Source organism: Liolophura sinensis, chromosome 2 (assembly GCF_032854445.1).
Source record: "Liolophura sinensis isolate JHLJ2023 chromosome 2, CUHK_Ljap_v2, whole genome shotgun sequence".
NCBI lineage: Eukaryota > Metazoa > Mollusca > Polyplacophora > Chitonida > Chitonidae > Liolophura > Liolophura sinensis.
The window spans coordinates 417,692-444,914 of record NC_088296.1 but is presented as its reverse complement, the minus strand read 5'-3'; the positions used below and the strand labels follow the sequence as shown (position 1 = coordinate 444,914).

At 40.2% G+C, this 27,223-nt stretch overlaps 2 protein-coding genes across 4 annotated transcripts; one reads left to right on the top strand and one right to left on the bottom strand.

Annotated features, from left to right (window-relative positions):
* Positions 1-2,092: 2,092 nt before the first annotated feature.
* LOC135462816 (signal peptidase complex catalytic subunit SEC11A) lies at positions 2,093-12,934 on the bottom strand. The gene is made up of 6 exons (XM_064740090.1): positions 12,825-12,934; positions 10,378-10,487; positions 9,360-9,509; positions 6,557-6,676; positions 4,412-4,469; positions 2,093-2,592 (listed from the first exon to the last, which is right to left on the bottom strand). Exons 1-6 carry the CDS (start codon positions 12,879-12,881, stop codon positions 2,542-2,544), a joined length of 546 nt encoding a protein of 181 aa, XP_064596160.1. The 5' UTR covers positions 12,882-12,934; the 3' UTR covers positions 2,093-2,541.
* Positions 12,935-24,107: 11,173 nt separating this feature from the next.
* LOC135463153 (E3 ubiquitin-protein ligase Trim36-like) lies at positions 24,108-26,997 on the top strand. 3 transcript variants are annotated; one of them, XM_064740469.1, is made up of 4 exons: positions 24,108-24,781; positions 25,181-25,276; positions 25,967-26,197; positions 26,976-26,997. In XM_064740469.1, the coding sequence occupies exons 1-4, from the start codon at positions 24,113-24,115 to the stop codon at positions 26,979-26,981; spliced, it is 1,002 nt and encodes a 333-aa protein (XP_064596539.1). In that variant the 5' UTR covers positions 24,108-24,112; the 3' UTR covers positions 26,982-26,997. The 3 variants fall into 3 exon arrangements, with proteins under 3 accessions (XP_064596539.1, XP_064596538.1, XP_064596537.1); XM_064740468.1 differs by lacking the exon at positions 26,976-26,997 and adding an exon at positions 26,696-26,941; XM_064740467.1 differs by lacking the exon at positions 26,976-26,997 and having other exon boundaries at positions 25,967-26,380.
* The last annotated feature ends 226 nt before the right edge of the window (positions 26,998-27,223 follow it).

The window sequence follows — 27,223 nt, the reverse complement described above, 5'->3', positions numbered from 1 at the left end:
TGGAGTGGGCCTGGGATGTGCACAGTGTCTGTGAACCAGCCTAATATTAGACACGTGAGGCTTGGAGTGGGCCTGGGATGTGCACAGAACATCCTTAGAACAATGGAATGAACACAATGAAGTAATCGTATTTAATTCCGTATAAGAAAATAGCGAGAGAAAAAGACCTTACCCTTTGTTTGTACACATTATGAGTCTAGGTTTGTCTCATGATTAACATACATTGTAGGTGCTGATGGAAACATATCACATAGACACATAGACATCGATGGATAGATATTACATAGATATAGAAGTATCCAGGAAGAACACAATATGAAGAGGGGAATCTGTGCTGAGAAGGGGTGGCTATTTTCAGATGTGATTGTATGTTAAGTGTGATGACAACACAGCATTTTGAGCGATTCTACACTAGTGACGTCTAATGAATTGCAATTAACATCGCTGCATATTTTTTTTAACCTAATTCTGTTTAAGCCATGGTGTTATTTATGCATTGCTACTATTTATGCATTTACAATCAACAGTTAGAATAAAACCCTGACTGAGGTAAACTGACAAGAGGCCGTATTTCACGATGATGACATTAGTGAGTCTCTACTAAATGTATATGGACGCAGATATACAATAAGACTATCTCTCTTGACCTTTAAAGTGGTCACATGGATCAACTGACTACAACAAAGCAGATCTAGATGACAGAAAAAAACAGGTTAGATTATGAAAATGTGCTTTTAGTGAATTTGTGTGATTTTGATGGATCGGCTTTCGTTAGGCCAGCCTAAAGGCACGTTAGTTAATTTGGAGAAACATTCAGGTGACCACGGATGCCAGTAAGAAAGTTTTAATATATGGTGGTTTGCTGGAGAGAACAATGCCCTAAAGTAGGAGAGAGACAAGATGTGTATTTTGTATCAACAACATGGAGGCAGCTCCCTTACCTGATAGCAGCGCCACTGAGTATAGTAAGAATTATTCCCCTTGAATAGTGGACGCCACATAATGCGCGTGTGAATAGCGGTAAATATTCCTATTTCACACTGTAACTCTCGCAACTGTCCACGTTGCTCAAATCAGATTTACTCCACCGAGGAAGGCGTCTGTCTGTGGATCCTTCTTGCAACCAAGGTCTTATCAACAGTGAGATCGAGGAAGCCATCTGTCTGTGTATGCCTTCCTGTAACCAAGATCTTATCAACAGTGAGATCAAGGGAGGCATCTCTCTGTGGATCATTCTTGTAACCAAGATCTTATCAACAGTGAGATCGAGGAATGCAACTGTGTGCTTTCTTGTAACCAAGATCTTATCAACAGTGAGATCGAGGAAGGCAACTGTGTGTGTATGCTTTCTTGTAAGCAAGATCTTATCAACAGTGAGATCGAGGAAGGCATCTGTGTGTGTATGCTTTCTTGTAAGCAAGATCTTATCAACAGTGAGATCGAGGAAGACATCTGTCAGTCGACCTCTTCTTGTAACCATGGTTATTTATTTGATTTATATATTTCATTGGTATTTTACGCCGTACTCAAGAATATTTCACTTATACGACGACGGCCAGCATTATGGTGGGAGGAAACCGGGCAGAGTCGGGTGAAAACCCACGACCATGCGCAGGTTGCTAACAGACCTTCCCACATAGGGCCGGAAATAAAGCCAGTCTAACCTGGACTTGAACTCACAACGACCGCATTGGTGGAAGGCTCCTGGGCCATTGCTCTACGCTAATGCGCTTACCAACTGAGCCACGGAGGCCACCTTGTAGCCATGGTCTTACCAACAGAGATCGACGAAGGCATCTGTTTGCGATCCCTTCTTGCAGCCAGGGTCTTACCAACAGTGAGATGGAGGAAGGCATTGGTTGCGATCCCTTCTTACAACCAAGGTCTTACCAACAGTGAGATGGAGGAAGGAATCTGTTTGTCGACATCTTCTCGTAACCAAGGTTTTACGAACACTGAGCACGATAATATACAAACTGCCTGCCCGAGGCCAGGATTGACCTCTTGTCTCACATCTGACCTCTGGTTGTAGCATATTCTCAATGAAAAGTAAAATTACATGAACATAAAACAGACAAAGTTCTTCTACAATGACAAGAATAATTTTATTACGACAAAAAGAGCAGAGAGTAGACGAAATGTGAACATGACATGATTTTGATTTGTGTGCTACAATTCTCACAACAACAACAACCGAACAACAAACGGGGCAATGAAGTTTCCTGCATCCAAATTGTGGACCACCCAAAGTTTAAAGTTATTCGTTTTTTCCCAAAATATTAATAAAATCTCTCATCACCCAAAATCCAAATTAACATAATTTCGATTTATTCCTTTTACATCCTTGACGTTCAATTCTTACATATATTATCTCAATTTCTGAACCTGTCTACCTCTCCAAAAGTGAATGCTGAATTTCCACCTGCAGGGTACGTGTTGCCTTCCGTTGAATCCTCTGTCTGCCACTAGGTGGAGCACACCTTCTTCCCAACACCTTACACACCTTAAGCACCTGATGTTTACTGACCAATTATACCCTGTCTACTCTCTATGGATGAGTACGAATAGACCTAAACATGCTAAGATCAGATACTGAAAAGAAAAACACATTAAACAATTCTCAGTGACACATTTATTTATTTGACTGGTGTTTTACGCCATAATCAAGAATATTTCACTTATACAACGGCAGACAGCATTATGGTGGGAGAAAACCGGGCTCGGAGGAAACCCACAAACTTCCGCAGGTTGCTGGCAGATCTTCCCGCTTACGTCTGGAGGAGTCAGTGACCCAAAAGTTATATATGGATATAAATTAAGTTTTGCTTATTTCTCCGGTTAGTGTTTTAAGCAGTACTCAATAACATTTTTCAGCAAATATGATGGCTGTCGGAATTATGGGTTGAAGAAGATTAAACATTAACTCAATTCATAAATTTCTTTTAAATACAATATTCCACTTATACTACGGTGGCCAGCATTAAGGTGGGAGGAAAGCGGGCAGAGCGGGGGGAGAACCCACGATCATCCACAGGTTGCTGGAAGACTTTCCCGCGCATGGCTGGAGAGAAAACTAGCATGAGCTAGACTTCATTAAACAGAGCGGATGTGGCAAGAAATACTCTGACATGTACATTCTGATTTAAGTCTTTCTTGTGATGAGGTGAGAGTGTGTAAAGAGAGCATATTTTTTTTTTCATAAAAAACAAAAGAGAAACAAAACATTCAGAGAATGCCAGCAGTTCACCTGCTATAGCAGTCAACTAAAGAATGGAATCAGCATAAAGATAAAAGTTGTAAAGTGTTGTGTTGGTAAAGGCGGCATTGTGGGGGGAGTTTGTGCACAAAACTGAGGCAGTGGTCTTTGATGTGCAAATTGTGAACTGCAAAGGGCAATCTGTGAACTGTGAATTCCAACGCTGTGAATGTCTTAGCAAATATTGAGCTATGGTATTAAAAAAACTTCACTGTGGGGATGTTTGAGAACCAACTCGCTGGAGTGGTCTTTGATATGCAAATCGCTTCGCATGATTGGCTATCCCTGTACTATGGGTGGCCACTGCAACCCTCTGATTGGTTGAGGAAATACTCAGCTGACAGCAGTCACTGTCTGCTTGGATGGCATCGCCCTATGTCCTAGGCTCCTAATACTAATACAGCACCACATCTGTATTAGTATTAGGAGCCTAGGAAGCTTTCTACAGATCCTGTGTATACCAGGTAAACTGGTATACACCGAGGTAAATATGATTGCCATGAAACAGGAGCTATAAAAAAAAGAAGCTTAACCTGACATCTGAGAATGTCCATTTATACACTATACCTTGAACTAGGGAGCAAAAAAAAAAAAGCCTAACCTTCAATCCATGTGTGATACAAAAGGTTAACAAGAAAAAAAAAACAACTTAACCTTCAATCAACAAATGAGAGCCCATTATACGTGTTCGGGAGATAAAAGAAAAAGCTTAGCCTTCAATCCATCTATGGGAGCCCATTATATAGGAGCTAAAAAAAAAAACAACAAAAGCTAAACCGGACACCCAATACGAAACTCCCCTCACCCATCTCACAATACCTCCCCTTACTTTGTACGGGCGAGCTGAGCTAAAAATGTAATTCATTTAACAAACTGCAGTAGACGACCTAAAATTTTGATCCAAAAAGTACATTTTTATATGTGTCAGAAAAATGACTTTTGGAGCCTACAGACACATTATCCCTGTAGATGTAGAGTAGCATTCTATCTTCCAAACAAACCTCAAAACACCTTTCTGAGATCAATAACACTCTCAGGATTAGGCAAAGTCTAAAACTTAATCAAAAGATCAATTTTAGGTCATTTAAGGCATTTTGTTTGATCAAGGCAACGTTACAAATACATCTGATTATAGTTAAGAGACTTCATACTCACCTTAAACTTAGGGTAATCATTCATCAATATCGTCACTATACCGACATATGGAACAAATCTGAAACAGACGGATGAAAGCATCTCACTTAAGTGACAGAACAAATCTGAAACAGACGGATGAAAGCATCTCACTTAAGTGAAAGAACAAATATGAAACAGACAGATGAAAGCATTTCACTTAAGTGGAAGAATAAATCTGAAACAGACGGATCAAAGCATCTCACTTAAGTGAAAGAATAAATCTGCAACAGACAGATGAAAGCATTTCACTTAAGTGAAAGAATAAATCTGAAACAGACAGATGCAAGCATCTCACTTAAGTGAAAGAATAAATCTGAAACAGACAGATGAAAGCATTTCACTTAAGTGAAAGAATAAATCTGAAACAGACGAATGAAAGCAGCTCACTTAAGTGCATGAATAAATCTGAAACAGTTTCCTGAAAATACACACTTACAACAAAACACCCACACAAAAAGAGTTAACTGTCACAATGCTAATTATCTATTTATTTAATTCCGCAGTCAAGCTTACAGCTTTAAGAAAGCAGAGGGACAGAATTTATTAATTTATTTGACTGGCGTTTTATGCTGTATTCAAGAATATTTCACATAAACGAAGGCGGCATTTTGGAGGTGTGGGGTGGGAGTATGGCGGGTAGGAAACCAAGCAGAGCCCGGGAGAAACCCACGACCACCCACAGATTGCTGACAGACCTTCCCATGTATGGAAGAGGAAGACAGCATGAGCTGAACTTGAACTCACAGCAACAGCACTGGTGAGAGACTCATGGGTCATTGCGCCACGCTGGTGTGCTATAAATCCGCTCGGCCACAGAGGCCCCAAGGCCACAATTAAACCACATATATTTGCCTGGAAGCTGACATACCTCTGGAATAAAAACCACACCAAAAGCAATGATTTCTATGTTTGAAATTGCAATTTCACTGTTCAATTTCATAGGTGTATCCTCAAATCAAACATCAGCCAAGTCAGTCATTATCTGATTTCCCTAGAAAAACTCAGACATGGTAGCAAGTCTACCTCAGAGCTAGCCTGTAGAAGACACATGAATGCAAAATTTCAGCTCAATACACAAAGTACTGAACTCATGAATTTTGTAATTTTGGGTAACCAATATGCACACAGAGTAGCAGCGCAGGAACACCCTCCTCATGTTACTGTGCTTTACATATATTCAAAACCTGAGCTGAATATGTGCATTGTTTCATACCACCCCTAATATTTACTTTGACATACCTTGCAGATGGGGGAAGAACATAAGCTACATGTATGCCTGTACTTTTGTACAATAAAAATAGTATTCAACTCATGCTACAATAGTATTTAACTCATGCTACAATAGTATTTAAAGCTTGCTACACAAGTATTTAAAGCTTGCTACACAAGTATTTAAAGCTTGCCACAATAGTATTTAAAAAATGCCACAATAGTATTTGAAGCTTGCTACAATAGTATTTAAAACTTCCTACTTGCTACAATATTATTAAAAAATTGCTACAATACTATTTAAATCTTGCTACAATATCATTTAAAGAATGCTACAATAGTAAGCTTGCTACAATAGTATTTGAACCTTGCTACAACACATATTAATGCAGGGAAAATAGATAAATAACACCAATAAACCTTTTATTTAAGACAACGTAAATACAGACTTGACAAATATACAGTTGTGTACAAACCAATGCATGCTACTTGCACCATACATGTACATCAACTCCAGCCAACCGGCTGCCTTTTACCCCTACTGTAGAAAATTAACCATTTTCCACTAGTGTGAAAGCTCTCCTACCCTATCTGATTTACCAGAATGATCCCTGGAATAAAATCATTAAAACTGCATGCAGTTCACAAAACCTACTTTAGAATGAATGAATGCTTATGGCTTCATGTCATTTTGACAAGAAACATTTTACTTCCCATTTTCCCCTCCCTTTTAAAATCTAACATTTAAATCAATCTAGTTCAGTTTGCATACACACATTATATTTTCGGACACTGTTTTTAATAGTCTTTCTGATAATGCTTGTTTCTGTTTTCCTCTCCTTCTGACTAAAAACCCACAAAAGCCCTCAAACATCATTCCGTTGTCCCAAGATGTTAGACATATGTAAAACCTACCCTCTTGCTCTGCCCACTACATCCTTTTTCTGCAGCCAGAGCTGACCAGGGGCGTATAACCCTCGGTCATCCACAGAGTTGTTATCTCCCTTTGTTAAAAATTTCACAGATCCGTCTTCCCTGCAGAAGAGAAGGGATGATACAGCATTGTATACATTGTACATTGTAAAATAAAGCCACTACATTTGACTGTTGATGGAATATAAAACTGCCTGTAAAATGACATAGATCCTAGACTTTATGAATTATGAACAAATCCTGGTTTTAAACAGTCCAAATTTTCTGACTAGAGCTTGCAGCAGATATGGTGACGAGGCTGACCGGTTGTCAGGAGTGATTATGAGTTTCAGTGTGTATGGATTTATTTAATTTATTTATTTATCTGATTGGTGCTTTACGCCGTAGTCAAGAATATTTTATTTATACAATGGCGGCCAGCATTATGGTGGGTAGAAACCGGGCAGAGCCCGGAGGGAAACCCACGACAACCTGCAGGTTGGTGACAGACCTTCCCACGTACAGCCGGAAAGGAAGGCAGCATGAGCTGGACTTGAACACACAGCAACCGCATTGGTGAGAGGCTCTGCGCTAGCCACGGAGGGCCCCTCAGTGTGTATGGAGGGGTGTGACTTGAGCAGCCCTGCCCATGCGTACATGTACACAATGGCCAGTATAGGTGAAAGCTTGAACAGAGAAGAGGCATTGAAGACGTTCTTCTTCAACAGATTGTTCAAAATGAACTTACCAGGCAAAAAATGCCCTCTGAGGACAAGGAGAGAATGACTATGCTTGGATGTAGGTGAAACAAGAAGATAAGGTGGTTAAATTATCATTACCAACGTTGTTTGGAAACTCCTGCATGAAACTGTTTTTAGATGGAGCGACTATTGACTACAACTGCGGCATGCCATCAAGCTTATCACAATATCTGCTGTAAGTATTTGTCAGTAAATTCGGACTAAGTTTAAAACCTTCTGTGAATTTTGAGTTGTGGGTGGGCACATACATGTTTCTGATTTCATTTTCATAAATTCTCAGCACAATCTGTACCGAGTATGGTTTATTTATTTATTTGATGGGTGTTTTACGCCATACTCAAGAATATTTCGCTTATGCGATGGCGGCCAGCATTATGGTGAGAGGAAACCGGGCAGAGCCCGGTTGAAACCCACGACCATCCGCAGGTTGTTGACAGACCTTCCCACGTACGGCCGGAGAGGAAGCCAGCATGAGTTGGACTTGAACTCGCAACAACCGCATTGGTGAGAGGCTCCTGGGTCATTACGCTGCGCTAGAGCACTAACCAACTGAACCACGGAGGCCCCTCCCAGTATGGAAAATTGCCTAAAATTGCTTTTTTTGAGAGATTTATAAATGTCTTGAAATATTACATGTACTTAAGAGCTGAAAGTCACATTTTTTTCAATGGGATACAAACCTACTTGATCTAGAAAGAGCATTAGAACAATAAAACTTTTACAATCAAGAACAACGTGCAACTTAGTAATGGCTGAAATTTAAGGTCATTTCCCATATAACCCAATTTCAGGCTTACTTTTCATAAGTTTTGAGCACTCTATGTACTATGGGTATATCCTAGTTTCAGACTTACTTTTCATAAGTTTTGAGCACTCTATGTACTATGGGTATATCCCAGTTTCAGACTTACTTTTCATAAGTTTTGAGCACTCTATGTACTATGGGTACAACGCAGTTTCAGGCTTACTTTTCATAAGTTTTGAGCACTCTATGTACTATGGGTATACCCTAGTTTCAGACTTACTTTTCATAAGTTTTGAGCACTCTATGTACTATGGGTATATCTTAGTTTCAGACTTACTTTTCATAAGTTTTGAGCACTCTATGTACTATGGGTACAACGCAGTTTCAGACTTACTTTTCATAAGTTTTGAGCACTCTATGTACTATGGGTATACCCTAGTTTCAGACTTACTTTTCATAAGTTTTGAGCACTCTATGTACTATGGGTATATCTTAGTTTCAGACTTACTTTTCATAAGTTTTGAGCACTCTATGTACTATGGGTACAACGCAGTTTCAGACTTACTTTTCATAAGTTTTGAGCACTCTATGTACTATGGGTACAACGCAGTTTCAGACTTACTTTTCATAAGTTTTGAGCACTCTATGTACTATGGGTATACCCTAGTTTCAGACTTACTTTTCATAAGTTTTGAGCACTCTATGTACTATGGGTATATCTTAGTTTCAGACTTACTTTTCATAAGTTTTGAGCACTCTATGTACTATGGGTACAACGCAGTTTCAGACTTACTTTTCATAAGTTTTGAGCACTCTATGTACTATGGGTATACCCTAGTTTCAGACTTACTTTTCATAAGTTTTGAGCACTCTATGTACTATGGGTATATCTTAGTTTCAGACTTACTTTTCATAAGTTTTGAGCACTCTATGTACTATGGGTACAACGCAGTTTCAGACTTACTTTTCATAAGTTTTGAGCACTCTATGTACTATGGGTATATCCCTGCTTCAGACTTACTTTTTATGAATTTTGAGCACTCTGTGTACTATGGGTATATCCCTGCTTGAGACTTTTCATGAATTTTGAGCACTCTGTGTACTATGGGTATATCCCTGCTTGAGACTTACTTTTCATGAATTTTGAGCACTCTATGTACTATGGGTATATCCCAGTTTCAGACTTACTCATGATGAATTTTGAGCACTCTATGTATTATGGGTATATCCCAGTTTCAGATTTACTTTTCATGAATTTTGAGCACTATGTACTATGGGTACATCCCTGCTTCGGACTTACTTTTCATGAATTTTGAGCACTCTGTGTACTATGGGTATATCCCTGCCCTCGACTTTGAATACGACAATCTCCCCAACTCTGATCGGCTCTTCTTTGTAGTTTGTGAGAAACAAAAGATCCCCTCTGTGAAATGCTGGCTCCATGCTGCCACTGCAACAAACAAAAAGTTTTTAATTGATTCACACTGTACTCATGAACATTTCACTTCTATGTTCAGTGGGGCAGCGGGGCAGGGGCCAATTATTAGGACACTGACCATTAAACCATTAGAGTAATGTGTCGGTTTACATGGCAAGGGTTCAATTCCAGCCCTGAACATGGGCTTTGTACATCCTTGCTTTCTCCAGTTCTGGGAGCCTTAATGATAATAAACTGTTTACAGCAGCCACAGGCTAGTTTGCTTAATCTAATATCTGTTTGTTTATTTTTGGGTACAGCGTTTCACTCAGCATTATAGTAGGAGAAAACCAAGCAGAGCTTGGGCGAATCCAACGTGCACGGTCTCCACGACTACCGCATGGTCCGGGCATCCTCACATAATACTACCACCATCCTATACATGATAAATTCTAAAACAATAATCAAATCCCTCAACTTTTTCATATCTGTAAGACCAACTTTCAGTGCAATTTATCCACATTCTAAATTTGATTTTGGAGACAAAGCCATATTAGTTGGATTGGCCAATTTGCTGGCTTCAAAAATAGCATAATTTTATCAGTCTACATAGCATAATGCCTTCAGAATATACTTGAATAAACACCTGCCAAACATGCGAAAAGGTTGCAGAATTACAGTACATAAGAATAGTCACGTCTAAACTAAACAACATAAAGCCTCGGTGAAACCGTCAAGATCCAGATTCGAGAATACGACAGCATTGCTGTAAGGACAACACTCTGGCATGAGAGTGACACCTTTGGTGAATTTTCCAGTGAGGATTCCTTTTACTAATTTTGTTCACAGAATAACCATAATAGAAATGCAGAGCAAAAAAAAATCTGATTTTGCCAATTACCTTAGTACAACAACGATGGGACTTTCGCTGCCTGTGACGACCATCAATCCCTTCCAGATCATTAATGCTGAAGACACGATCATACCAAAGTTTAACACTTGGTAATACAGCTGCAAAAGTGAAAGTGAAAAGTAAAAAAAAAAAAGTGAAAGTGAAAGTAGTGGGCCTAGTATAATGTAAAATAAAAATCATTTATGCAACTTTAATCTTCTCACATCATAAATAGTTATTTACTTACTGGACAGCTAACCTACGGCCAGCTGTTATTACCAGAGGTAAATTATTACGATCCGTCATCTGCCATTGCGAGCTAATCTGATAAGTTGCAGGTAAAACCGTACAATGTAAACAATGGCCATTGCTAAAGCCAAAATTTTAAGATTATGTGCACATTCACAAACATGTTTGCCTGAATGTTTATTTATTTATTTATTTGATTTACGCCGTAGTAAAGAACATTTCACATAACTGCTGTCACTCACTTGGAATGAAATATCTCCCACTTGCTAACCTGAAAATAAACTGGTCACCATTCTGTTACTCTAGCAATAAATTTCTGTTAACATTAAGATATGTATCAGTGGCAAAAGTGACCAGGAGCCCATGTATTGTTAGCTGGTCTAACTTGTGACCAAAACAAGGACCAAATTAAACAATAATGGACGAATATATACACTGGGACACCTACCACATAGGTCATAGTTCATTTGACTCTAAACATTTGTGGATGATTTTACCATAAATTCGCACTAAGCTTTGCCACATCTCTTTTCATGTTTAGCAGTGTGACACGTTTCTTGAAAAGTCGATGAAATCAAAGTACGACTCGCCAATGCTATTCTCCATGATGCGCATTTGCAAAAAATCCTAAGTGGTGGAGACTTTGTCTGGCTTGTGGACTGGATGAATGTGAGTGCAAAATCTTAGCTGCAGCAACGCATGGAGCAGCCGAGACATACCACAGGCTTTTGACTTTATCGCTAGGCTTAATGAAATGGGAGTTAGATGAGGGTCAAGGATTTTCTGATGTCCAAAAAGCCGTGACATAAGCAATCAATTACAATGGCAAACACCAGGTGGTTAGGATTTTCATCTGCCAGGTGGCTTACAACTGAACTAGCTTCAGATGCAGGAGGGCGTACACCAGGTGAGTTGAAATCCCTACCTCAGGTATAGTAACTTCCACCTGTCTAGGGAAACAGGATTTGCGGGGGGGGGGGGGGGGGGGGGGGTGCAGGTGAGTAGGTATCCATCCTACTTTCATATGGAATTTCAATTGCCAAGGTGACAGTATAATGTATGCCTGGGTTAAATTGAGACCAGACTTGTGGGGACGAACTTCCAACCTTAAACTGGATAGCATTAGTGATGATGGTTAGGTACTTTAGGTCAGTAGTTGCAGTAGCCCGAGATGACAACGCTCGTAGGGCCCTGTGTAGTCATGGATCAGTTCCCTTTACTCTGGTACGAAAAGTGTCTATTACTGATGTACCTCGCCCATCCAGCCACCCCTTTACAACGCTTAGGGTTTTAGGGCACCTGACAGTTAAAATTCCAAGATGTTGATTGTTCCAAAGGTAAATATCCATCCATTTTTATTGAAGTCCCCCTCTCTGCAGACTTTCTCATTTCTGAAATGGCCACGATCTACAAGGTGACCCAGCAACGGGATACGAAAATATCCTCCCCTTCGACTATGCTTGTTATTAAATCCTTTTGTTGTTATGCGATCATGAGTAGGCTGGTTTGAGTCCCGTTTACTTTACATGGAACAATTAGTGCGTTAGGGAACTAAACTAGAGCATGTGCTGTTGTTTTAACATGCCATACCTCCACAAATGAAGCCAGTAAGGGTCAGCCGTTTCATATCCAGCTGCCTGGTTGTGCATGCGAGGCGTGTAGATAGCGGCCATTTTGCAAATGAGGGTGACAAAGTCAGGGTAAAATGGATGGATATTTACCTTTGGGATGATCGACATCTCTGGATTTTAACGGTCTGGTGCCCTAAGACCCTAAGCAAATCAAAAGAGTGCCTGGATGGGCGAGGTGCATTGGTAATCGACTGTTTTCCGAAATTTTACAATTCATCCTACCGGGCTAAAGATGACTGATCCATGACTACGTCAGGCCCTGCAAGCGTTGTCATCAGGGCTATAGTTGCGGCAAGTCAATCTGAGATTGTTGGCACTGACCTCCTTCTCAGAAGCTCATTCAGATTCATCTAGTTAAATGAACTGATGTTACACCGTCTTCCACGTGATGTAAACAGCAACCTCAGCTTAACAAATCCCTTCAAAACGTTTACTTTTCAGCATATCTAACATAATTAACACGTGTTGTTGTTGTAACGCCGGCCAGCTGTCGCTGTAAATCGGACAGTTTCAAGCTGACAGAAAACGTTCAGTCCGCTGGAACAGCTGCACAAAAACGTGAAAAGTCACACAAACCTGTCTTTTATTCATCCGCTTCACATCGTTCAAAAAGTCGAAGTCCATCATGCCCATTTTGAAAGATCTTGGTAAAATTCTACCACATGAGCGAGTGATGATTCGAAATCTCGTTGAAATCTCGACGAAGGGGCGAGATCTTAACACAACAGGGAGATAACCCAGAAGAGCAAAACGGTTGGTTCTCGCTCCCAAAAGTCTCCCTTGTTAGTGACGGTAGCCTACTTATAGTTCACTATCAGCTCTACGAACTCGTGAAATCTGAACTTAAACAGAAACATGTTGCAAAAGAATATACAAAATGTTGGTTTCTGATATTTTTTTCATTTTTTTTTTAGAAAAAAACTTCTATCCTATTGATGTACATGTATTTCCATACATCATTAGTGCTAGTCCCGGACTGTGAATGTCATTCAGTAATTTAGCCATTATACGCCAATACAGTTGTATTTCGTACATGCAAGCAGTTTTCAAAGGAACAATTTAGTTATAATTATTAGAAGCAGTGAAAGATATTTTGGATACGGGCGTATTATATTTAATAAAATGCACCATATGTATTATGATGATGATGATGATGATGATGATGGTGGTGGTGGTGGTGGTGATGATGGTGGTGGTGGTGGTGGTGGTGGTGGTGGTGGTGGTGGTGGTGGTGATGATAATGATTGTTTTTATTACTATTATTATTATAATAATTATTATTACTACTACTACTGATAATTAGAATTCATATTTTATGATATAGGCCAATGGCCCTGAAGTATTTTATGATGGCATCGCCAGTGATGCTGTCAAACAAAGCATACATAGAGTTCACTGTGTAGAGTCTTCGTCGAACATCACCTGCACAAGGAAAGTAAACCAATTTATAGCCATACTGGTCATTGCCTTGTCCAAGTGCATGTAACGCACCTAGTCGGATTAGGTATGTGGATGTCTACTTGGACACTGTGTGGGCAAATTGAGATCGACTAAGGTTTATTAAACGTCGATAAGTACTTGCTGAGTTTGCTGTTACTGTCATGTTTTTTTTGTTTTTTTGTTTTGTTTTTTGTTTTTTTTGATTTGTGAATCACCTGACATTTACAACCCCTTGAGATTTTAGTTCGGAGTATATCTACTCCAGCCTATTGGTCGAATAGGACCAATCCAACCTCCCACCTCTACCTAAACAAGGGCCATGTGTGGTGTTGGGCTTGAAAATCTTACAGGTCTAACCTCCCTTCGTCCACTGGGAGCACGTTCTCTTCCAATAGGTTCGCAGTCCACAGCAAACAGGTACTCCATGATCAACAGGTAGGCTACTCCACCACTCGAGGAGATATCGGTCTATATATTCACAGGGGCCACATGGTGGAGCTTAAGGTTAGTTGCCTAGTACGACAAGGTTGCCCAGAGGCCTGATTTCACCTTAGTGACCCCACGAGGGTAATGCCACTTAAATTTAATGGGCAATTGTCGTAGCTATAGCCTAATCTCCTAATACCGGTACAGGATTCAGAATATCTATCCTACATTTCTCAACTATATTTTCAACGTATTCTGTTTGGAGCCAAAAGTGATAACATTTTCAGTCTACACACGATTTGAACACATCTACTGAGGTAATTTTGTAGGAAATTGATTGTTTGTTGAAATATGACATTCGCATATAAACTTGAAGGCGAGCTGTGCAAACCATTGTTGAGATATCACAGAGTATGAATGTGAACAAACATCATGAGGGATTTACCTCCCCTGCATAGAACACGATCAATTCTCACAACTAAGTCTTTTCTGTTTTAAATCTGCTCCATTTATCAACTTGTGAAGCACGGGGTATTTGTGTCGACAGGTAAGGTAATTTAGGGACAGGTAGGTGTATTTGGGGTGGAAATATTTGTCAGGCTAGGGAGTTGTCTTTACTTGATCGTTTTACCGACCGTCTGACACTGTTTAGTTGGTCGAGTCGTCCTTACATCTACACAGTACAAGTAGGGCGTACAGTATAGCGAGAAAAACCAGAGCAGCGACGACAATGTGATAGCTGGCAAATGGTCACATGTAACTGGTGAAATACGACCCCTCTGTCAATTTACCTCAGTCAGGGCTTTATTCTAACTGTTCAATAGTATAGTAGCAAAAATTACACGTCCCTAGCACCATGGTTTCAGCAGAATCAGGTATAAAAGGCCAGTGATATGAATTGCAGAATGACGACTGGGGCGTGTCAATGTATAGACTCTCATTTTGTGTGTGAACTTGTAACACTGTCGATAAACAGTCTGAATAGTTACGTCAAGGAAAAGGACTAGACTTGGTCCACGTTCATAATGTTTAAACTATGCCGATCTTGTCACTACATATAAATATACAGGACGATGGTATGCCTCTACGTTATTAAGATTCTGAAGCTTTGACCTTGAAAGGCCTTATGCAGAGTTATGTTGAAGGAGATTACTGGCGCTGACGTGTCGCCTGTGGTACACAAAGCTCGAAAATATTGCCCTGATCATGTATCGCTATTTATTGTTTACTTAACAACGTTCGACTGTCCGCTCCAAGTATAAACTGTGGTAGTCAAACATTGATGAATAGGGTATACACTCCCCCTTTTCCATGTACGTCAGCCCGTTTGTTATATGATAGCCTATATCAAATGCCCGTGACGTCAAAGCTAAAGAATGTCTGTATACGTAAATGGTGCTAAAAGTAATCGAGTCTTAAAATTATGTACGGATTTGCACAGAATATTTCAGCTTTACTATAATGTATACAGATAACGTCCCGGTAATGCTGTCTATTTTACAATTTTAAGACCCAGATGTATATGTAGGCCTATCCATGACTAAGCGGCTGCATGTATTATCAACTTCACACTCTTCACACAGACAGCTCTAGCTAATCTATAGAAGGGCCTACATGTATGTATACTGCCGTCATCATTGTCCAATATGTTACACCCTCCATTATCTGTGATCACTGCGCGAGGATACATATATAGGGCCTGCTAACACAGCTTATCCCGTCAGGATAGCCGAATACACACATGTATATCTCCATTGCTTATATATGACCTAGATACAACTGGCGCTGACAAACTTCTATAGTCCCCCTGAGGTAACATCTCTCCAATCATGATTTTGAGGTGTCTTTAAATTCTCCCCCCTTACAACACTGTAGACATACGTTTGTTTCCATGATCAAAACGATCAAGATCCAACATTGCTTCTGGGTTGGTTTCCCCCCTCCACCCTTTCTTTTATATCGCAAGAGTCGTTTTATGGTATGACAAAAGCAAAATTTGCCTACTTTCTAACTAGTTGATATATATTTATCTATATTTAAGAGACTACATGTATTAATAATTCTACACTCTTCACACAGACAGCTCTAGCTAAGCTATAAAAAGGCCTGCATGTATGTATACTGTCGTCCTGACACCCTCCATTAACCGTGTAAGTTTGCTTTTGGATTATCTAGGGTTGTCTTTGTGAAGATACAGCTGAAGATGACCTACTTATACAGTCTACCTGAGGTTGTATATCTCCAAATCACCATATTTCCAACTGAACAGAAGGGATGACCTACAAGGGAGGCGAGGCACACACACTGATATAGGTCTTACAATGCTTTTTGAAGGAACATTGCAATAGTGACAACAGGTATTATATGTTACCCTACATATATGGTTGGAAATGTTTTGGGAGAGAACTCACTCTGAAAAATGGGCACTACCTTTAATGGATTACTGAAGAATGTATGTCGCTTTTATAAGATACATAAGTTGGAAAATGGTAATAAATAACTGAAAGTTAACGATTATATATTGAACCTCCTCACCGTACAAACTTACTTCACATGAATCAGCTGTTTCTTGGAGAAAGGGATACTGTGTTAGCAGACGCTGTAATACTTTATCATCATTTGAAGGGTGGTTTTATGACAGAAAATAAAAAATGCAATTATATGGGTGAACTAAAACAAGTTAGCTTTTAAAAGAAATAAATCTTTTCCGGTTAAATTGATACTTCTTATCTGAAGACTTTTGGTGATTACCTCATAAAACTGGGTACAAAATTATGCTGACGGGTGGAAACCTGTTCTGGGGAAACTGAGTAACTGAACTTGTAAGGCCCTTAGGTTGTTACAGATATTACATGATCACTTCAACACAAATGGCCATGTGCCTTTTTTTGTTTGTTTCCATATTAATAAGCAGTAAAACAACAAACAATAGTATTCATCTTGTATTCCCTTTTGGGTTTTTGTACATGTATGTCAGATGTGTTTTGTCTTCACTATGGGTTTCTTGTAAGTACATCTACTACATTTTGAGCTCTTTGTGGGTTTCCTGAACGTCTAATTCATTTCACGTTCTCTCTGGTTTTGTGTCACAAGACATTTTCACCCAACAGCGAGCTTGTACAATTGTCAAACGAGAAAATTTTCGTTATCACCCTGAATGTGCCTAGGCTTTGTGCAAGTGCAGTTTAATTTTCAGCTCTATCGAAACAGTGGTTCTGAAGAGGAAGATTTATTTAGTTTATTTAGTTTTATTTAGTTTAGTTTAATCCAATATGGCTGCTAAGTCAGTCGACCAAATGTCACCGAATGTCAAAATGCAAAACTTCAGACACTTTCCTAAAACATTCTAAAGTTTTGGGAGTGTACCTGTTGTCGTTTTCTCATAAAATGTATCACATAACTGTCGGGAATAATAATAATTCGAACAGATATAATAGAGGTTGAAGCCTAGGGATTCAAGCCTGTATGTCTGCAGATGGTCGCGGGTTTCCCGGGCTTGACCCGGTTTGCGTCCACCATAAAGCGGGCCGGCGTCGTATAAATGAAATATTCTTGAGTACGGCGTAAAACACCAATCAAATAAATAAATAAATACATCAACCTTGTATGTCTTGAAGCGCTAATAACAATAGGTTTTGCAAACTTTTGGAAGCATAAAAATACAACACTGCAGTGATGTTAACTATTATATATTAGACGTTACTGGTCTAGAATTAGCTGTCATTCAAAAACTGAATTATAAGAGGATTTGTATCTGATTTCCTATGTTTACCTGGATCAGATATTTATTTAGGTTTTGGAAGAAGCTGAGGAGGAAATTCCGGAAAAGACACACGAACTATATCCTCTTGTTTGACGTTAGCTTCTAAATAAATTACTGCACACGAGTACCAAATCATCTATCTGCATATATTTACACATTGCAGTCGTAGGCAAGGCTTCTTGGATGTGCTGTAAGCTTTGTAGCACATGGACTGTATACTGTACACACCTGCTGTATACTAAAGATTGGTTAGCCGCAACGTATAATCTCTGTACGGGTGAGGTTCTAAAGGCACCAAGGCTGAGCCTCAAACCCTGATCATAGACAGGATCCCACATTTTTAGATACGATTTCCTGGCGGAACCGTAAATGATGGAACCAAGGTCAATTTAGGCCTCACAAAAGATCGATGTAAATTTAATAAAACTGACCGCTCAGTACATAAGTCAAGACTAGACTTTGCTATATACGACCTTAATTATATCCAGACCCTTACTTATACGTCGTTGTGGGAATTTGCCTTACGATTGTTGACCTCGAATGTCCATCTTGGTTGACGGCTGGCATACAAATGTCTGTTTTGAGGCATAGATTTTTTCATTTAGCTTTAAGCATTTTAACATGGAGGGAAATGAGGAATTTGCTATCATCTATGACTCCTGAAAATCTGTTTTCAGATCTCAGTTTTTACTAGTTTACCATAAAATCTTGAAGTCGAAATGAAGATCCGTTTACAATAAAAATGCATATCGGTGGTTTTAGATGTAGAAAATCTAAAATCATGTTCAACTGCCCATTTCTTGGTCTTATTGAGAGAAAACTGCAGGAGTCTTGCCGATGTTATTCATATTTTAGAACGGTAGCATATACGGATATCATCAACTGTACATATAAAGAACCTTCTGTACCACATGTTTAAGTTTTTCACAAGCTATTAAGTTTGAAGGCAAACAGTGTTGGTGACAGTATGCTACCCTGGAATACGGTAATTCTTGCCCATGAAAAAACCTAAACTGACGATAGCTGACCATAAGATAAAAGCTCTGATAAGTAATCATAAGCGATAAATCCCATATTTAAAACACCTTATTTCCATGCGGCGTCGTAGTTCGGTGACGTTTTCAAGGTCGAAAAATAGTGACACGTTTTGTTCATTATTTTTTTTATCATTACGAATAAAAGTTTCAATTCAACAAACTTTAGATCGACTTTAAGGAAAACCACATTTAATATTAGACAGTAAAGTGTTGGTTTCTAAATACCAAAGAAATCTATCATTTATTATTCGTTCCATACTCTTAACCGCGCTGATAAGAGCTATGGGACGTTAACTAGAGGGTTCATTATGATCCTTACCCGGTTTTAGAACCGGGATAATACACGCCTCCCTCCATGAGGGTGGAAACCTTACCACTAATCCAAATATCATGATTAAACAAGCCCAATAGAGTCTCCAGTGGCTCAGATGACAAATGGGTTAGAAACTTATAATAAATATTACTGACCACACATTCTCTACGTTGTTACGACCACAAATCTACATAATAAAGCCCACCCTGGGGGTAAAGAACAGGGAAAATGAAGTTTTAGACTTTGATCTTAATGTGGAGAATTGGTCAGCATTTTCAGTGCTGACAACTAAAGATTTAGGACGTCCTGCAGCAAAACAGTGTTATTGCTCTAGGTAAAGCTTTTGATAATTGCGCCGGAGATGTTTAATGAATTTATTTATTTATTTGATTGGTGTTTTACTCCGGACACAAAAATATTTCACTTATATGACGACAGCCAGCATTATGGTGGGAGGAAACTGCGCAGATCCCGGGGGAAACCACGACCATCCGCAGGTTGCAGTCAGACCCTCTCACGTATGAGCAGAAAGGAAGACAGCCTAGGCTGGATTTGGACTCACAGCCGACGCGTTGGTGAGATCCCCCTGGGCCAAGGCGTTGCGCTGACACACTAACCACCTCGGCCCCGAGATATTATAAAAACTTCAGTCCAGCGATGCCTTGACTGAGTATACAGTCAGATGCAGACGTAGATTTATTGACAAGTTAGTTAATTCTTTCACAGATATTGTTTTAGGTTTACCGTAACCAATCATCGGCAAGTCAGTGATATTTGAGTGTCAACACATGTTGATACTCTCCACTCTGGCGAATGAAGTTTTCAGGACACTGTTCGCGGAAGAGATACGGTGACGTGCTTTTTGAATTGTTTCTTTTGAGGTAATGAGCTGTTTCTCTTTTATAAAGAGAAGACAGTCCACAGAGGAGATCATATACGCTTCGTCGCAATTTTAACGTTTTATTGTCTTAATACAGGCAAAGCATATTAGGTTTGTACAGATCTACTTTGGCGGTGTAGAGATCGACTGAGGAAAAGAGGGGTTATCAAATGGCGATAAGTATCATCGTCTTTTTTATGTTGCGTATCGCTTGACATCTACACACCCTTGTGATTTTAGTTCGGAGCATATCTGCTCCAACCGGTTAGCCAAACTGGGCCAACCCGATCTTCAGTCTCTACAGAAGAGCCGAAGTGAAGTAAGACCGCAAGACCGTTCTCTTCAAGTAAGGGTTGCAATCCAGGGCAAACAGGTAGGCTTATTCCTCTATGGTCCCTCACACAAATATAGGAGATGTGAGTGTATATTTCACCGAGGCCTCACGGTAGAGCTCTAGGTTAGGCGCCCTTTACGACAAGCTTGCCAAGAAGACTGAGGTCGTATTCTTTTCAGCCCCGGAGACCCCACGAGGGTAACGCCGCTTGAATCCAGTGGGCAACTATTGTAGCTATTGCCTATTCTCATTATACTGGTTTGAGAAAATCCATCCGACATTTCTCAACTATACTTCCAATGTATTCTGTTTGAACCTAAACGGGATAACAAATATAAATGATTTGAACCCATTTTCTGAAGTAATTTTGTGGGAAACTGATAGTTCGTTGAAATGTGACATTCACGGATGGGCCTTAAGTTAATGGCGAGTTGTGGAAACCATTCTTGAGATGTCACAGAGTATAAATGTGTGCAAACATACTGAGGGATTTACCTCCCCTGTACAGATCAGGTGCATTTCTCAGAACTAAGTATTTTCTATTCCAATCTGCTCAGTTTCACCAAGTTGTGAAGCCAGGTGGGATTTGTGTGGACAGGTAAGCTCTGTGAGACGATTATATGTAGTCTGGATGGAAACGATCTGTCAGGTTAAGGAGTTGTCTTTACTTGATCGTGTCACCCACTGTCAGACACAGTTTAATTGGTCTGCTCGTCCTCAAATCGACACAACGTAGATATACGAATGGGACGCTTTCTTTTATAGACTTTAACATCGGCCATGCCAGCCTATGTGTGAGCCTAGAACCGTCGATATTTGCGTATAAAGGAAAACGACTTATTTTTGTTCAGGTTTATACTGTTTGACTGTGTCGATCTTCTAACAGGGCGATATTACGTTATTAATTTGAGGTCGTGAAGCTTTAACCTTGAAAAGCATTATGCAGTTGTGCTGAAGGTCGATTACTGGCGGTGACGTGCTGCCTATGGCACACATAGCGCGGATATCATGCCTGTATGGTTCGCTGTTCATTTACTTACAACGTGTAAATATTAAAAAAAAAAAACTGTGACAGTAAAAAAAGGTCATGTTATACGTGTATAATCGTTCACCTAATCCCCATACGCCAGTCCGTCTGCTGTGTGATAGCCTATATCAGTTGCTCAAAGGGGCTTCAGTTTCCGAGATTATTAGCACACGAGCACGGAGCAATGGCGAAGAAGCCTACCGCCCAGTTCCAGTCCATGCTAGCTTCCTCTCCAGCCGTATGTGGGAAAGTCTGGCTGCATCATGCGGATGGTCCCGGGCGTCCACCGGGCCCCGGTTTTTTCCCACTATAATGCTGGCGGCCGTCGTATAAGTGAAATATTCTTAAGCGTGGCGTAAAACGCTAACCAAATAAGTAAATAATATTGTTAAAGTAAACTGTTATGACCGTTGATCTGTGAGCCATCCGATCAGTTGCAGTTAAAGCCGTACTATGTAAATAACGGCCATTGCCATGCCCATAATTTTAAAGATTATGTGCATATTCTTGAGTTGTTGAAGGAACTGTGCCACAAAAATGTGTACAAGCATACTGAGGAATTTAACTCCCCTGTTCGGATGACCTATTTCTCGGAACCAAGTAGTTTCTGTTTCAATCTGCGCAGTTTTACCAAGTAGTGAAACACGAAGGGAATAGTGGCGACAGGTAAGTCTTGTAAGATGGGGTAGGCCTATTGTTATATCGGGATATTTCTATCAGGTGAGGGAGTTGTCTTTACTTGATCGTGTGACCAGCTCTCATACAGAATGTAAATGGTCTGCTCATCCTCACGAAGTCGACGTACGATTAATGGTGTGTGTCTCTGTATAGACTCTACTCTCGATCTGTGTGTGAAACTCTGACACTGTCTATAAACAGTTGGAATATTTTCTTCTCAAGAAAAACGACTAATTGAATCAGGGGCAAGTTCACACTGTCCAATTATGTCGATCTTTTCACAATATAAACAGGGCGATAGTACGTTATTAATGTATTTTTCTGAAGCTTTGAACTTGAGAAGCATTATGTAGGGTTTTGCTGAAGGTCGTTGCTTGCCACTGACGTGTTGTCTCGGGTTGGGCCTACATACATGTAGATAACCGGAGCAACCGACATGTATGGAACGCTGTGTGTTCACTTACAACGTTCGCCTTTCTGCTCCAAATATAAACATTGTAACAGTAAAAAAATTATGGTTAGGATGTACATGTTCTCATATCCCAAGCTGAACAGTAAGAAATACCATTTTCGACGTCTTTGGTATGACGCGACTCAGGTCTCAGGTCTCCCCACTTGGAGGCGAGCTCAAACCTAAGGTATGCACTGAACTGCAGACAGGGTTTTCAATTTAACAGAACTGAAAGGCTACATGGATTATTAACGTGCCACTCAGCAAACACTACAACCTCGCCCATTGATTACCAATAATGGGGTGTGTAACTTGACACACCTAAGCCGTATAGGACAGCCGTATACTCCATGTAGGTCGGCTTATATATTAGCTGGAGTTGTTTGAATGGACGCTGACCTACTTCCACAGTGTACATGGGTTACATATCTCCGGAGGGGGGTTGGGGGGCTCCGTGGCTCAGTCTGTCTGCGCGCTAGCGCAGCGTAATGACCCAGTTTCCTCTCACCAATGCGGTTGCTGTGAGTTCAAGTCCAGCTCATGCCGGCTTCCCCCCGGCCGGATGTGGGAAGGTCTGGAGGCAACCTGCGGATGGTGGTGGGTTTCCTCTCACTATATTGCTGCTCGCCGTCGTAAAAGTGAAATATTCTTGAGCACGGCGTAAAACACCAATCAAATAAATAAATAAATAAACATATCTCCAATCCAGGCTTTGAGTTGATACGGTGCTATGACAGGCTGTCCCTGTTATGGCGCTGTATCTAATCGGTCGTGTACTTCACACATTGGAACGAAGTCAACATTTTACGGTTTAATCGTTTTGATTGATAAGCTGGTGTATTGTAGTCTTTACTTCTGTGCTTTCTAAAAAAAAAACACTGGAAGCTGGAATACAAAATTTGACCTTGGTTTATAACTGTTTTAATATAAGTAAGAAATGCTTGTGTCACTATTAGTAATGTCGTGTTTATTATATCTGTTATATATTGTATAAACTTCTGCAGATAGAGATATTCCAGAGGTTTGGCCCAATTATCATACAGTATATAGGGTCAAGTTACCATCATAGACACTGTATTCAACAGGCTTGGCTAGACAATATACATTTAAATAGCGATAATCTCGTTTTTGCACACAGACTTGCTAATTATGGATTGGAGCTATATATCTATCGAATATCACTATAAAACACCTCTGCCCAAATTAGCCTGACCAGATTTTTGCCAAAAAGCGCAATAAAAGGAAGAATGGCCAAATTTCTAACTGAACAGAATGGATTCTTTCTCAGGAAAGCGAGGTTTACTCTCCTCGTGCATGTATAGACACTTTAATGCTTCTTAAACGAGAATTGGAGAATAGCGATAAAAAGTACTGTACTCAGTGTGTTGTGGGAACACGGGAACAGATGGAGGTTGTGTGCTGTCTTGAACGTTAATGATTTTGTAAATAGGAACATTCTTATAGGTGCCCATCTGAGCGATTTGCCGTTTTTGTTGCAGGAAAAAAAAACTAATAATGGCCGAAAGTATGCAAGAGCGGGATGATGTTCTCATCTGTTCGATATGCATGGAAACATTCCGGAAACCAGTAATGCTACCCTGTCAGCACAGTTTTTGTAGGGAATGCATTGATTCGTACGCTGACAAGTTCAAACATGTACAGACAGACGAGAACTCCGGCAGCACTGGGTATGAGGACGTTCATCAGCTGATAGCATGCCCTGTGTGTCGGGCACCGACCAGTCTGGGGAGAGAAGGTGTGGCTGGTCTACCTCCTAACTTTCATCTAGCAGAAATTGTGGAGAGGTTCTCATCTGGTGTAAAGGTTGAGGATGACATCCCATATTGTTCTCTGTGTGAGGAAGGTAATCACGTCAAAGCTGTCAAGTTTTGTACCAACTGTGGTGTGTTCTACTGTGAGGAATGTCTTGTTATTTGTCACCCAATGAGGGGTCCTCTGAAACGTCACGAACTGATTTCGCCCCTGGAGTACCTCTCTCAGGAAACCTCACAGGGCCAAGTCAGTAGGGACCACCAATCAACCCAGCAGCCGTCATGCCCCAGACACGGTCGGTCATTCGACTTGTACTGTGAACCGTGTCGAATGGTGATCTGTGTGGGGTGTGTGGTTGAGCATCAGGGACACGCTATGCGGGATATACCATCAGCAGCTGAGAATGACAAGGTAATGTGAAAAAGATATTCGTATATCAGACATCAACCGAAATGGAGTCAATACTCGTGTGGTCATTTCCCAAAACGACTATTAACACAAACCACGAAAAACTAAGAAATTGTGTAAGTTCAAAATTACTTTGGAATCATGCAAAGAAAAGTGATAAACAGTTTTCAATGATGTTAGAAAGAAACAAGGAATGTTCTGGTCGCATAACTTAAATCACTATCTAAATCGTGTACCATGCTAGTATATAAGTCGATAATCAAAATAAATATGGCATGATTTGGAACTGTTTACTGACCTAAAATTTATGATGTGTAGTGAAGAATGGGACATTTTGTCCTGTACCGTAGTGAGTCATTTGAAAGGCGGATTTTTTAATGTAGCGTTTTTTTTCCATTACAGCCAGCTGTTTTGAGCAGGACTAATGAACTGGAGAAAGTCTTAGGCGAAACTAAGGAATCACTGTCCGGAGTTCTGAGGCTGCACAGTAAGATACAGGTTGGTATTTTCCATGACACCCGTTCAGTCTCATGTTGTTGTGGCTCATTTTGACTATGTAGAATATTGCTATTAAAGCTGATTCTGTCACATATTATATATGTAGATTACAATTAAAGAGTTAAACCCGAATATTGACGACTTTTTATCAGAACTTAAACAGGGGAATACACGGACTGATGCGGTGATGTATTTGTGTGAAGGACGAGTCTATTTACTTGTTTCTGGCTTGTCTCATCAGACTATCGTATCATTATTATGACTTTCTTCTCAGTGACACACACGCGATATGCCCACCTCAGACAACTTCATTTGATATATCATCTCCGATCATGCGCTGTCATAATATAATCTATAATATATACACGTCACCATTTGATCTGATGGGGCGACAACGTTCGGGTTTGAACCAGTCCCAGGTGTCTGAGGTTGGAAGCATCTAAGGCTTCACCATGCTCGGAGCATCAGTTTTGATGGCACGACCCTTTTAGAGGTTGACCGACGTACCTTTGGGGTTTTGAGTGGAGACTTGCATGTACATCACTGGATTAAAGGGAAATCCCCTCCACCCCGGAGACACATTGTTATGTGGCGCGTATAGTTCACCCTTTTACACATACATATATAATTTCTTGAACACGCAGTTCTAAAGGTGTGGATGAGGTAATAAACGAATTTTCTGTTTGGCAGGAAAACCAGGAACTTCACACTCAGGAAGTGGAAAAGGCTTATTGTGCAGCCCTGGAAGCTTTACAAGCCTGGAGACAACACTCCTTAGATGGCATAAGAACCCGCTATTCACAGTGGAGTGTCGAGTGCAGCGCCATACTCAAACATTTACAGCTACAGGCTCAGGAAATGGAGAGGATGGTACAGGCTTCCAATGATTTATTAGCATCAATGGACGTGGAGTTTTTGCAGGTAAGTCAAGCATATAAGTCACAATCTCTAACAGTAGTTCAGCTGCCTCTACTACAGACGTTACCTAAGACCCAAACCACCCTTAGGAACTGTGATCACGTGTTCAAATCCACCTCATGCTGCCAGATCTGCTAAAGTTTTAGATCCTGAGTTCAACAGCTTTATTATGCTCAGTGGTACCCCTCGGTCCGATTAAAGCAATAAAGTAGCAACATGTAATGTCAAAAAGAACATATTGTATGCTGTTTTTTAAAAAAAGAAATAAAACAAGGTTTGTATGTAAACAGATTTGCAAATAAGGGGAAATTGTATTGTATGAAGCACAATGGAATTTATTAAGCGGAATTGAGAACTGATGTGGGCTATGTAATAGATCAGGGAATGGTCTAGATGTTGGAGGTAAAAGCCAAGGGTGCTTGTGTACTGTGTGTCTCTGGAGAGGTATCTGTTTCTTCTTTACGTGATTTTATATGTAGGCTCAATTCTGTTTGTTGACAGGGTTCCACGGACTTCACCAAAACGTATGTATAAATGTGTTATACCTCCCCATGTTTGTTATACATGCGCACGTGACTATTGTCAGCAGATGTGTTTCTGTAAGCTGTAGTTGTCCAAAACATGACTCAAGTGTGAGATATATCTAATGTTCAATCTTACGTTTGTCCAGACAAATTAGATCTAACCTACTAGGAATAGTACATCATGTCATTCTTATAACTGCGCGGACACAAGATCACTACACGACTGTGTCTCTTTGTTTTCTCTCCTCTTCTCGCAGAACTGATGACCAGCTGAATGGGATAAGAGCAGATCTGGAGAAACATGATGTCAGCAGACAGAAGCTTCTAGCTTCTGTCCATCATGACCAAGTTGTTCCTAGACAGGTGACTGTGAAAGAAACAGTGCTAGAATGTCAGGACTTAGAAGCAGCAGTCGGTGGACAAATATCTCCCCTACGTGTTACAAGTAAGTTCTTATGTATAAAAGGCATACAGTAGGGTGTGCTTAGACGACATAAAGGACTGA